The sequence below is a fragment of the Typopeltis vanoorti genome, chromosome 3 (genome assembly GCF_054136105.1).
Source record: "Typopeltis vanoorti isolate ZY-2024b chromosome 3, IOZ_Tvanoo_1.0, whole genome shotgun sequence".
NCBI classification, from domain to species: Eukaryota; Metazoa; Arthropoda; class Arachnida; order Uropygi; family Thelyphonidae; genus Typopeltis; species Typopeltis vanoorti.
Window position 1 is genome coordinate 55,510,726 of NC_143551.1, and position 13,443 is coordinate 55,524,168.

The 13,443-nt window shown below is 33.2% G+C and overlaps 1 protein-coding gene across 1 annotated transcript in view; it reads left to right on the forward strand.

The window, feature by feature from the left end:
• mib1 (E3 ubiquitin-protein ligase mind bomb 1) overlaps window positions 1–13,443 on the forward strand; it is a 515,003-nt gene that overhangs the window by 89,109 nt on the left and 412,451 nt on the right. Inside the window, exons 7-9 of the mRNA XM_090415624.1 lie at window positions 1,436–1,622; window positions 7,286–7,430; window positions 11,924–12,057. Coding sequence (XP_090271750.1) covers window positions 1,436–1,622; window positions 7,286–7,430; window positions 11,924–12,057 — 466 coding nt within the window. The remainder of the gene's footprint in view (window positions 1–1,435; window positions 1,623–7,285; window positions 7,431–11,923; window positions 12,058–13,443) is intronic.

A 13,443-nucleotide genomic window follows, 5' to 3' on the forward strand; every position in this document is an offset into this window, starting at 1 on the left:
AGATTGATAGTAATTGCTTTCTGAGATTAGGGATGGTAAATATGTATATATTAATAAAAAGTGTATGTATCAGTGTTGTCATGTGTCTATTTAGGTTGGGTGTACTGTCATGTGGCTTATGATCTGCACTACAAAATTCACATCAATTTGACCATATGATTGCATCATTTGTATTGATGTATGAAAGTTTTTAGAGTGCACAGCACATCAGCTTAATTGGTCCAAATGCAATTAATTGTAGGATAACTTTGAATACTTTAATTTATCAATTAATATAATTTTAAATATGGAAAACATAATGTCAAATGAACATTAATTATGCCTTTGATGTAAGAAGCACAAAAGGTTTTATGCTTCATGGTGGGATTAGGTTATCATTGGCAAATACTAGAGTGAAACACGGATGATTTGAATTTTGATACAATTTTTAAATACAGCAATATAAATACGCACAGAAATTGGAAATAGCAATCACTTGAGAATTTATTTTTCCAGATTGAACCAAAGAAAGGCTGAAATAACTCGTTTTACTTATTATACATAAGTTCCAACTTCATTTGACTGTAATCATACAGTTCACCAAAGCTCTGGCAGAAAACAGGACATTCTGTAGATCGTCAACACTGTTTTCCATTGTAAATATGGACAAAAAAGTTATAAATTATTTATAGAAATTATAAATATATATATATATATATATATATATATATATATATATATATATATATATATATATATATTAGAAACTTGTCTATATCGGTGTCATAAACAGTCAGTTTTCACACTCCACGCATGTAAAACAGATGAAACTCAGAAAGCAAAAACATCAACTCATGACAAATGACAACATTCAGTTGGATTGGTTGAGGTAACCACTCACAGCCACTGATTTCTGGGTGCTATTGTCTCAGCATGCATCCTATCCTACCTTGCCTTCTGGGCCATTTAAAACCACTGGAATGCTAAGAATTTGACACACTGCACCATCTACATATCTGTTTAAAGGGCTGAAAGGTGTCAGTATTTGTGACTGCACACCTGACTATTAATGTGAATGTGATGCAATATTTATGTGTCGAAAAGTGTCCTCTTCGTGAAGCATCAATATATTGTGTTTAATCATATTTTTCAAGTGAAGCCAGGAAACAATTAGGGGAGAGTCTTGAACAGAAATAAATGCAAAATTATAATATTAGTGATATTGCTATCATGTGGGTGTGCACTGCATATCTAGTACACCCGGAATATTCACTCCTGATATATATATACATATACACATATATATATATACATATATATGCGCATGCACACACGTTTTATTAATTGCATGAGAGAGAGTTATAAAATGTTTTGGAACCTTTTGTTTATATATGTTGGTATGATTTCTTGTTAGAAACAAAATTATAACCTACTTTCATGCTTTTCTGTTTTTTAGGTGGACATTTAATCCTGCCGTCCTCACCAAAGTGAATTCTGCACCTCCTACCTCTGCAGCTGCAAGTGGAGATACTAATTCTACTCAGCAGTTTGCTGTAGGAGATTTAGTACAAATATGTAGTGATTTGGAACGCATAAAAATCCTCCAGAGAGGACATGGAGAATGGGCTGAGGCTATGACTCCAGTAAGAATATATATATATATATATATGTAAAACTTTTTATTATTTGTGTGTGTGTGTGTGTTGATCTTGCCAATATAGTCTTGGTTGAAATCTCCTCATGAACAAACTGAATGTTTGCAGGCAATGTTAAGAATACAGAACTCCTTTTGCCATGTGTTAAGATTGCAAAAAAAGAGTTGGAGAAAGTGTCAATTGTAGGAAATGAAACTTAACCATGACTTGTTCTTATACTGGCACTGTAACATCACCTTATGAAAGAAATATCTTATACAATTAAATGCTCAACTCATAACCACAACTGATTATCAATCTCAAAGTGATCTTCAAAGCATCATTTCTTGAGGAACTAACGATTTCAGAAAGCATATCCAGTATTATGAAGTTTTAGTTAGTTATTCACATACAATGTCATTTTTGATGTGCATAGGGTCACTCTCTTACCTCATTGAGTTTTGTGAGTGAAGCTTTCTGCTAGAAGAGGTGGTATGGTCACAGATGCCCTTTCCCCAAAAAGTTAGTAGGACAATCACAAACATTCATGCCTTGGTTGGGATTTGAACCCACAGCCTCTTGGCTGGAGAGCAGATATGCTAACCACTCAGTGAGCAATCTAATTTTCCAAATGAAAATGTCCATAGATAACAAACATATTCTCTAACTGAAAAGCTAGAGAAAAATCAATACCATGTATTTAGTCATTTGAATAAATGATAAAACTTCTAGGCAAACTTTACTGATCAGTGACTAACACAGTACAGTTGAATCGCTCCAGCAAACTGCAAAAACTCTCAAACAAAACTTTACAGGCACAATGCCATTATAAGGAATTTCGCTTGAGCATACTATCCACAATAACAAACTATTTCTGTGGTTCAGTTCATATGAATTTGCTATAGCGAGAGTATCATGTGTATCGCCAAACCAGTACAGAATTACATTATCATCATCAAATTCCTGGTGTGTGTACCCACAGGGTGTGTACAGGATATTATAATAGTACTACATGAAAATTTACACCATTACTAACTTCCAATCAACAATTTTCCTCCAAATTAATGTTACCTGTCAAGACTCCAACATTATCAGATCTAATATTTCTGTCTTGTAAGGCACTTTTTACTGTATGAATCCATCTATATCTTGGCCTTCCTCTGGTTCTTTTTTCTGCCAACCTGGCAAAGAACACTTAGCTCTGCTAACACATTTCTGAATGCTAACAATGGCAAGTTCTTTACTAATATCCTCATTTTTAATATGATACTGCTATTGATGCCATCTGTTCACTGCACTAATCTTTCTTAGAACTCTTATATCTGTGGTCTCCAGTCTTTGATCAAGTGTTTTATTTCTAACCCAGGTCTCAGATCTGTAAGTTAAAAATTGGTTTGAACAATGTCTTGTTTACAGTTAATTTAATGTTTTGACAAATTTCTTTCTTATTCCATATAAATTTATTCAGCTGACTTCCTATCATATCAGCTTTATTCTGTTGTCTACAATACAGAATTTCAATCTATGCATATAGTCCTTTTACTAAAACAGAAAATACTATATGACATAAATCAGCTGACATTTGGTGATATAAGAAAAGAAGTTTATCTTTTCAACCTGAGTAATCATTACTTCTACATTGGTGCCTGTGCTTCTGCTGGTGTTGAGTTTGGATTTCTACTGAAAGGTCAGGTACTCAAACTCAGTGTCAGAAAAATTGAAAATAGGCATTTTCATTGTAAGAAGTATCAATGAGAAAAGCAGAACTGACAGAAGAATTTGAGAAACACTATGTTGGCATAATTGAATTTTTACTAAAACAAAGAAGAACAAAACTTTTTTGTGGATTTGTCAAAAAAATAACCACAAGTTGTTATATTGAAGCATTAATGATCAGAGAAAGGAAAGAGTTGTTCTGGTATCAAACACTAAACATGAAGATAATCTTCTTGAATGGCAAGCAATTTCAAGTAGAGTTATTTGGTCAGACATGAAAACAGAATTAGATGAGATTTCTTTGTGCTTATGGGCCAACAGAAGGTCCTACTAATGAAGTATAGAGGAATTTTTCAAGTCATTAGATAAGGAGCTCACATAAAGAAAAAGAAAATGCTTGGCCCGATTAAAATAGCAGAGTGGGAAATGAATATGAGACATATAGAAATGCTTCAAAAAATTTAGAAAAAAGAGCAGAGCTAATGGAAAATACCTGTTGGATTTCTGTTCAGGTCAAAATAGCCATTATTAATATGATAGCATGCTTCAACATCAGGATGCTTACAAATTCACTTGGAGAAAAGATTCAGGAATTAAGCAAGTCTCACTGATTGTGTTATTCTTAATAGTAATATCTTCATGTTGTTTCAGTACAAGAGTACAAAGGTGATTTGAAATATTAAGCAGTCTCTATTTATTGAGCAGGATGAAAATGGGGGGGGGGTAATGGCAAGCCTATGGCTATGCCTTCTTTTTTCAGGTAAAAAAGTATTTTGCAACACAAATAGCCAGAACATAATATATGGGCAAAGTGTGCCATGATATTGGCAGGAATTCGTTCTGTAAAAGAAGAATTGTATCACTGATTGGGAGTGAAAAGGACAGACATGCCAAAACTAACTAAAAAATCACTTTCATCAAGTGTGATGTCCTTATCACACAGGGAATGACTTACCAACTCCTTGAGCAATGACGCCAGTTTATTGGCTAGATGATAATCAGGGCTGTCCAATTCCAAAACAAATTCAATCCAAAAAAAGGAATGTAAATGACACATCTAGCCTTACTGATCATGCCCTGAATACTCTAAATAGAATTAACTAGTCTGTTCAAAGGAAGTTGAAAGGTCTGTTGAAAGGAATGTTCATTACATCATACCAAAATGTGGCATGAGCACAAATTTAAAAAGGCCTGTGAATACAATGAACTGTAATACAAGAGAACTATAGAGATGTGTTTAATGTAGTTCTGCTATAAAACTTTATTTTTATTTATTTAAAGTATCTCTCTCTCTATTATCTGTATATTAGTGTACTGATGTGTATAAAATTTATTTTATTTTGTTAATTTATATTTTTATATATATTTTATCTATTTTTTTTTTTTTTGAATTATAATTTTTTTTTCTATTAGAGGTCAGGCTAGGGTAAATGATTACCAAAACAGTTAGATTTATCTTACTTTTGTGTAGTATCATGTAGCTTGTGCATATGTATGTCTTCCTGATGAAGACCTCGACTTAAGAGGTTGAAACATCAAATGTTATTTTCTGAATTATAAGTAGTAACTACTCCAGCGTGTGTTTGTGTCGCCATAAATTCTTCACTATAATGAGAAGAGAAGGTTTAGCTCGGAAAGCTCACGTGGCAGCTTGTTTTAAAACGAGTTGCCAAGATAATGAAAACATTTTATTTGAATATATTTCCATATTTATCCTGATTGGCATTAGTAATTCTCTATTTTCTTCTAAACTGATTATATTAACTTCAGAATTTATTATATAACCCCCCCCCTTTTTTTTTTATTCATTTCTTTTAGTGGTGTTTTTTAGAACAGCCTCTGATATGTATTGTAAAATCTCGATGTAGCACTTTACATCGATTTATTACAGAGGTCAAGTCCCATGAGAATGTTGTAAAAATAACTTGTTTGTCTCTGTATATTTTGTACTAGATATTTTTTTAAATAACCCTTTGGAAGTTAACTGTATATACTCATAATAAGAATATTTCAGAGTGTTAGAAAACAAGGCAATGTTTTGCTGCCGGAACTTTATGTAATTGCTCTACATGACTACATAAGAAAGGTTGTTTATGATTTTTTTTTGTGTATGAGAAAGACTTACAAGCTCTGCGTGTAAACACCTCCGAAGTCAGTCAGAAAGGCTCAAACAACTTTCTGATGGCTGGCAACTTACAATCAAAAGAAAGCGGAGGAGAACAGAAAGCAGGCCAAACTTGAAAGAAGATGAAAGAGTTATGCCAAGTTCTTTGGGGGTTACAAACTTCGTGCGAGGTCTCAGAGAAGGCATAATAAAAAGGGATAGAGCCAAGCATAAGGAGCTTTCTGGTTCGAGATGTCGCTAGAGAGAGAGAGAGAGAGAGATGACTTCTAAGCCAGAGAGAGGGTTTCCAGAGGCTGCAGACAGAGCTCCCCGCTTCCAGCAGTTGCCAGAGATGGGCTTCCCAGTTCCAGTTTAGAGAGAGAGAGAACTTCGAATTGCCGAAAGGAGAAGTTCCAATTGCCAGAGAAAAGCTTCCAGGCCAGAGAGGGATCCTGGTTGACAGTTGGTGGCAATTACAGTTTCTTAGAGGCGGGAGTTCAAACTACTTGAGACGGCAGTCATCCAGGCATTTTCAGTTAGATAAATCTAACTGAAAATGCCTGGATGACTGCAGACAAAGACAAAGCAGAGGAGAAAAGGCGATGTAAATTACCTGAAGCAGCTTTGCTTGGAAGTTTTTCTTTTCGCCGTGGGAGAACAACATTTTGCCGGAGCTGTATGAGTACCAGAGGTTGCTGTTTACAGCCCGCTATTTTTCCGGTGAGATACTACTGAAGCCAAATTTCCTGAAGGAAGCTTGAGATCTGAGATGAAAGAATTGCCATAGAACTTTTAGTGAAAGACTTTGAATGTGCGATACAGAGTCTTTGTAAGTTACACACTTTTGTATATTCCCTCTTATAGTTGTTATAGAAGGACGTTTAAGATTTTTGTTTAATAATGATAAGAAGTGTCCTTAAGAGAGTCAATTGGCATGTTGAAAATTGATATCAAATTTGTAAAAATAACTCTAACCTCTTTGCAAGTAAACTAGGAGTTTAATAAGTATAAGTTGAATTTGTAAGCAGAGAGTTAATAGGTTTTTGAGTTAAAGAGATTAATTAATGTTGAAGTAAAAAGGTTCTAATTTGTGCTAAAGAATTTTTATAGATGGATAGAGAAAGCAATCTCCCTATTGTTTAATTCATGTATATTTCATAGTAATGTAAATAAAATGTGTTTTGATTTTTTTTTAAAGGAGTGCTGACTGACTGTTTATTTTGACAACTGCACTGTTCCAAAATAAATGGACTTGTGAGTGGGAAACTAAGTGAGATAGCCGAAGCGTAAAGTTAAGTAAAAGAATAGACCACGACTGTTTGTGTAAAGTTTTATTGAAGGAATTTGTGTTAGAGAGAGAGAGAAATCTGCCGGCTGTATTATTGAGTTTTATGCTAATTAAATGATATTAGTGGCACAGTCTAAATTAAATAAATTTTCTAGTATCTTAGGCATAAGACTCGTAGTGCGAAGGGTGGATAATCATAGTACGCAGTAGAGTAAATGAGAAAGATTACGAGAGAGAAAGCTTATAGCTAATTAGAATAACGGTATTTAAAGTATAGAGTAAAGACATTACAAATAATAACAATAAACAGTATATATTACAGTATTTCCTAATGGTACCACAACCTTCAAAGTTCCTTCTGTCTCCTGAGAATTTATGAACAGGAAAGGTTAAACAGTGTTTTGTATTTGCAATACTGAAAAAATAATTCTATATTATATTCAAGAGGAATATATAATAAGAGGCTTTATAATAATCTAGTTAATTCACAAGAATGTCTTTAGAAAATAAAAAAAAAAGTCACCTATGTTAAGAATAATTAGAATAACTTGTATTGTTATTCAGACATTAGGAAAAATTGGAAGAGTCCAACAAATATATCATGATAATGATCTTAAAGTTGAAGTATGTGGCACTTCGTGGACTTACAATCCTGCTGCTGTTACTAAAGTTGCTTCTGATGGTTCACTGCCTGGTGCATCAAATGGAGGTAAGAAGAATAATATTGTATTTCACTATATTCCATTGTATTTTTTTGTAGTTGAATTTTCATTGGTTTGGTTTATAAAGTGAGCTTACAGAGTTATTTTATCACTGAAGATCTATTTTAATTCTCTTTTGGGAATTCCCGGTTTGTGACTTTCAGCAGTTTTATATGACAATTTTAATTGCCTGAGAATTATATTATATGGAGTTCCCCAATGTTTTAAATTTATGCTAAATGCAATTCTGTGATGAAATTAAAGGTTAAAAATTCATGTTTTAAGAAATAGACAAAACATATTTTTATGTTGCAACTAAATGGTGTAATGTGGGAAGTTAATCTAGTCAGATGTCATCTCCTTTCAGGAAGTTGACTACCATGAGCTTCCACCATGTATGGTTTTGTGCTTCTCTTTTGCATTCTTCATAGGACAAAAAGGTCGACTCGTCAATATTTCCCATCCAATCTGTTCTTTGTCTTCCTCCTCTTCTTTTTCCTTGTATCATTCCTTCTAGAAGTGCTTTTTTGTAGGGATTCATGTCTTAGTATGTGACCAAGGTAGGTGGTGTTCCTTTTCTTAATGGTTTTCAACAGATTCCTATCTTCTCCAATCATCTCTAATATTTCTAAATTAGTTTTTTTTGGCAGTCCATGGGACTCTAAGAATTCTTCTGAGGATCCACATCTCAAAGGCTTTTAGTTTATTTTCACAATATTTTGATATTGTCCAGGTTTCTGCTCCATATAGCAGTGTTGACCATACATAGCATTTGGACAACCTAATTCTTGTTTTTGTGTGAATTTCCCTTGAGGTCAGAATGTTTTTCATGTTGATGAAGGTTGATCTAGCAATTTCTATTCTTCTTAATATTTCCTTATCATACTTCCCATTCTCTGTAATTAGTTGGCCCAAATATATATAACTCTCTACTTGATCTAAAGTATTTCCTCTGATCTTAATATTTATATCGGGTATTTTCCCTTTTTCTCTTGTTACCAGCATGGTTTTGGTTTTTTTGAAGTTGAAATTAAGTCCATATTTTTCACTTAGCTTCAGCTTCTCTTCTAGTAGGTTTTGAAGATCTTTTTTATTTTCAGCTAGCAGTACTGTATTATCTGCATATCTTAAGTTGTTTATATTCCTGCCTCTTATGTTGACTCCTTTAAATTCTTCTAATTGCTGGAAGATATTTTCAGTGTAGAGGTTAAACAATATAGGAGAAAGAACACAGCCTTGTCTGACACCCTTCTTTTCTGGGAATTTCTCTGAGATTTCTCCTGATATTTTTATTGAGGCAGTTTGCTCTCAATATAGATTTATCAGTAATCTGGTATCTTTACCATCTACTTCTAAATTTCTGATGCGTTTGATTAGTTGTTCATGTTGTATATTGTCAAAGGCCTTTGTGTAGTCATTAAAACATAAGTAGACTTCTTTCTGCTTCTCCAGATATCTTTCTATAATAGTTCTAATGTTGGAGAGTCCTTCTCTAGTTCCTTTATTTTCTTGGAAACCAGATTGTGTTTCATTAATTTCCAATTTGATTTTATGTTTATTTCTTTCTAGGATGATATATAACATAACTTTTGCTATCTGACTGATCAGACTGATTGTTCTGTACTCTTCACATTTGATCGTCTTCGAATTTTTAGATATTGGTAGGAATGTTGAGTGCTTAAAATCTTTTGGCAGTATGTTCAAGTCATGATTTGCTATCTCTTTCAAAGATAGCTACAGAACTGTAACTGGCATAGAGTGCATTTATTTATTTATTATTATTTTTATTGAGATTCCCACCTATGAACATTTGTAAACCTATAGCACATTGATACTTTGGATGATATGGTGTTACAGTTAATTTTCTGATGTTGTTATGTAAATATTCAGGGGTGGTTATCTTATACTTAATATTCCCAGTTACTCTCAGAAAAGTGAAATTTATAAATTTGGTTATGGTTTTCCAAATAATACATATTTTAAATGATTTTTCAGGGAGTAAAGATCCCTGAAAAATATAGTAGTTATAGTATTCACCATGGACATAAAGATAAATTTAATAAGAGTCAGTTTCAAGTAAAATAATGGGACAGAAACCAAAATGTGATATTAGATAATGTAACTTATTTATGCCTATCCATATATGCTTTTAGTATAAATTCTGACTAGTAAGTCAGAATTAGTTCTTGGAGAATGTAGACAAAAATTTAGGAAAACTGAATTATTATTATGATGGATGTTCCAAGGACCCATTGAGTATGTGTGTGGGCTTTTTAGTCACCTGTGCCTAAATACCTATCATATCTCTCCCAACATTCCCCATCGATGCACTCACATCTCTTGATGGTAGCCTTTTCCACACACACTCACCGCATGCCCCGAGAAGAACCTGTACTTCCTTCCCAACTACACATTTAGTCAGCTTCCAGAGATGACCCTGGAAGCCGCCTATCTCCACCTAAGCTGAAAAATCTCACTTGTTTCTATGCTGTAAGATCCGTTTACTAACTTGTATGTTTCTGACAGCTTCTCTGCTATCTTCTTCAAACTTTTAAAGCTCCTTTCCTTCAATATACCCTCATGTTCATGATTCTGTAGGCTAGTTATCTTGGTTACCTCATTGAATTTTTTCAGTTGTTTTCTCATATTTTCTGAATGCAGGTGACCATATATGACCACATGGTATTCAAAATGCAGCCATATCAGAATCTTATAAAGTAAGAAAATAGCTTTCTTATTGTTATAAGTTGGCACTCTCTTTGACATTGCAGTTATTTGTTGCATTACTTCTCTGAATTCCATCAGCTCTGTAGCTTCATTGACTACTTGTAGCAGATTACTATTAAAATGCAGCTGACACTGATTATATTTGTCCATAGAATTATTTGGATGAGGTTAGCCTGCAAGGATTCTTTGTTGGAAATATGACTTATTACTCTTCCTGATTTGACATCATTGAGAGATATTTATCCAGACTAACCCCAATATCATTAATATTTAAGTTAAACAACAACGGCCTAAGTACGGAATCCTGTGACACCCTTCTCCTTCTCTTAAACTTGACACCTCCATACATTACTCTCTGATACTTGATTCAGCTATTCTTCCATGCATGTAAAGCCTGTTTTATATAACTATCAGTTTTGGTGTATATTAATAACTTCCAATCTGGAATCCTGTCAAATGCCTCTGAAAAATCAGAAGTATCACCATATATCTGGTCCTCTTATCCAACTCTGCACTCTGTTATAAAATGAGCAAATTGCTAAAGAAAAACTTAGAGTCTGTAGAGATTCAAAGTGCTATCTACCCACATCTGGATATAGTTCCTGATTAGCCTCTCAAATACCTTAATCGCCACTCCAGGGATGTTGATGGTCTATAATCAGTTGCTTTGGGTTGTACCTCCAGTCTTGTGTAATGGAATAGTCTTACCCTCTTTCTGCTGAATAGAAATTGTGCTCATTACATCAATTGAGACATATGTTGAATAATCAAATCAGGGGCTTTCTCATTCTCTTGTACATTCCTTCAACACCTATGGCAATATCATCTGTCCCAACTGCTGTGTTTGAATCAATCTTTTGAAATAGTTTTAATACCACCAACTCATTATCCCTCTTTTTCATCTAGTTTTGCCTCACTACCTGGATAGATATAGGGTCTGTCAGAGATGTATACTTCAGCGATAATGTAACAGCGCAGTTAGTTCTGAAGCATCCAACACCTTCTAGTCTTTTTCATTCACTAAGATTATTCTTCTATGGTTGTTTTTTTCTTTTTACTTCTCTATAGCAAAAAGATTCTCTTGAGTTTTACTTTGCCTTTTCAGCTAACTCCCTTCCATAGTCAGATTTCACCTTTCTCACTATGACTATTAATCCCTAACCTGCTTTTTATACTGCTTCCTGGCCTAGTCATCAATTTTCTGGCAGTATTGGAACCACTACATTTGTTTAATGATGCTCTTAATTCAAAGTCGTATTCATTTAGAACCTGAGTTCAATTCTTGTGTTTACGAGTGGAATCCTCATATGGACTTTTTCGGTTGAAGGTGAGTTAGCCAGTCTTACTTGGAAGTGAGAGTTTTCCCCTTCGAAACTAGGAAAACTTGGAAACTTTTTAATCCTTCATAGAGGCAAATTGTTCAGAGAACATACATAGTTAACAGACAAAAATACTATCGGTAGGTGGTAGATGGCATGTGTGGAGCGTGTAGGTTGCAGTGGATGGCATAGTATAAATTATGTAGTGTGTAAATGGTAGCTTTAAGTATTGTAGAGTGCCCTTCCATGTTCTTAGACTCCTTGCAGATGTCATATAATAATAATGGTAATAATTTTTCAGAGATCATGCAAATTGCATGGATAATGATCTTATTAGTTAAAATAGAACAATATTTTCTACTTGAAACTAATTCTTTAATAATTTTTCAAAAATGCCATGTCTCTTATTAAGCATGTCTGTAATTAAGAAAAATTCTATGTGCATAATTTCTTAGAACGTCTTAGTGCACTGCTGAAAAAGCTATTTGAAACTCATGTGTCAGGCGATGTTAATGAGGAGTTAGTAAAGGCTTCAGCTAATGGAGATGCCCAGAAATGTGAAGAAATTTTGAAGAGACCAGATGCTGATGTAAGTTTCTTTTTCTTTTTCTGACTTCTCCTGTGAATGATTTATTTAGATTTAATTAGAGCAGTATTTTCCAAACTTTTTTCTTATCATATAAAATCTGAAATTACATTCAGCTCACATCTCATATAGTACCAGCATCCTAATTTATGTGCATTTATAGCAATATTTTTTAATATTTAAATAATGTAACATAAATTATACATTATTTAAATCACAATGTTTTATTTTTAATTATTTAAACATTAAATATAAGCTTGTTTTTCAATGACAAATTTATTAAGGCACTGATAAGTGTGAATAAGATAAGCCTGATTGTTCCTTGAACTCAGTGATACTAAATTTCAAAAACTGTGGTTTATATAGGCATTGATACAGAGGCTTAAAATGTTAACAATTTTAATGAGAAATAAAAAATTGCAAATTAATACACATCATATTCAGGTTTAGTGAATATGATGTGTATTAATTTGTCTCCATGAGTCTAGTGTATCTACACTGTAAAAATAGAAATCAAGAAGTGGGAAGAGAATTCCCCATAGCCATTTAACATATTCATGCCAATCTGTGTTTTGCACATGTGCTATGTCTGGCAGGAATTCACTTCACATAAGATATTCATTAATATATATATATATAGATGGCAATTTCAAGATATTTCACGAAAATTTTTGTTTAAAATTAATATTTGTGAACTGTCTTTATAGTATAGAAAAATCTCAAAAGTAATATTTCCTTATTTTCAGTTTTGGAGTTATATATTTCCTTTTAGAAATATTATGCATTAATTAAATGAGTGAGAAGTATAAAGGAATTTCTCTACTAGTGCTGCAGGTAAGATTTACACAATTATACTTGTAAGAGCTTGTGAAAAATTGTGGAAGAGAAACTTGGAGAATAACATGCTAGGTTCAGCACAAATAGACGTTGTCAAGATCAGATTTTCATTTTACGACAAATAATTGGGAAATAATGGGAATATCACATTGATCTGTACTTGTTTGGTTGATCTGATGAGAAAGGCATACATAAAGTGTGCAGAGAAAAGCTTTTCATTCTTAAATGCTACAATTATATGGAGTAAATAGAACATACAGAGCAATACATTGTCTATATTTAAGTTGTAAGTCAGCAATTAGAATTGAAGGAAATACAGGAAGATGGTTTGATGTAAAATCAGGGGTAATACAAGGATGCACATTATCTTCACTCTTATTCATCATCTAATATGGATCACATTATGAAAGAAAGTGACAATAAACCTGATATTAGAATCAGATATCAGACTTAGCTCTTTGCTTTATGCAGATGATGTAGTACTCCTAAAGAGCTCCATTGTAATTTTCTAAGATTCTCTAACTAAATTGAATAACAGCTGTAAAATTTGGC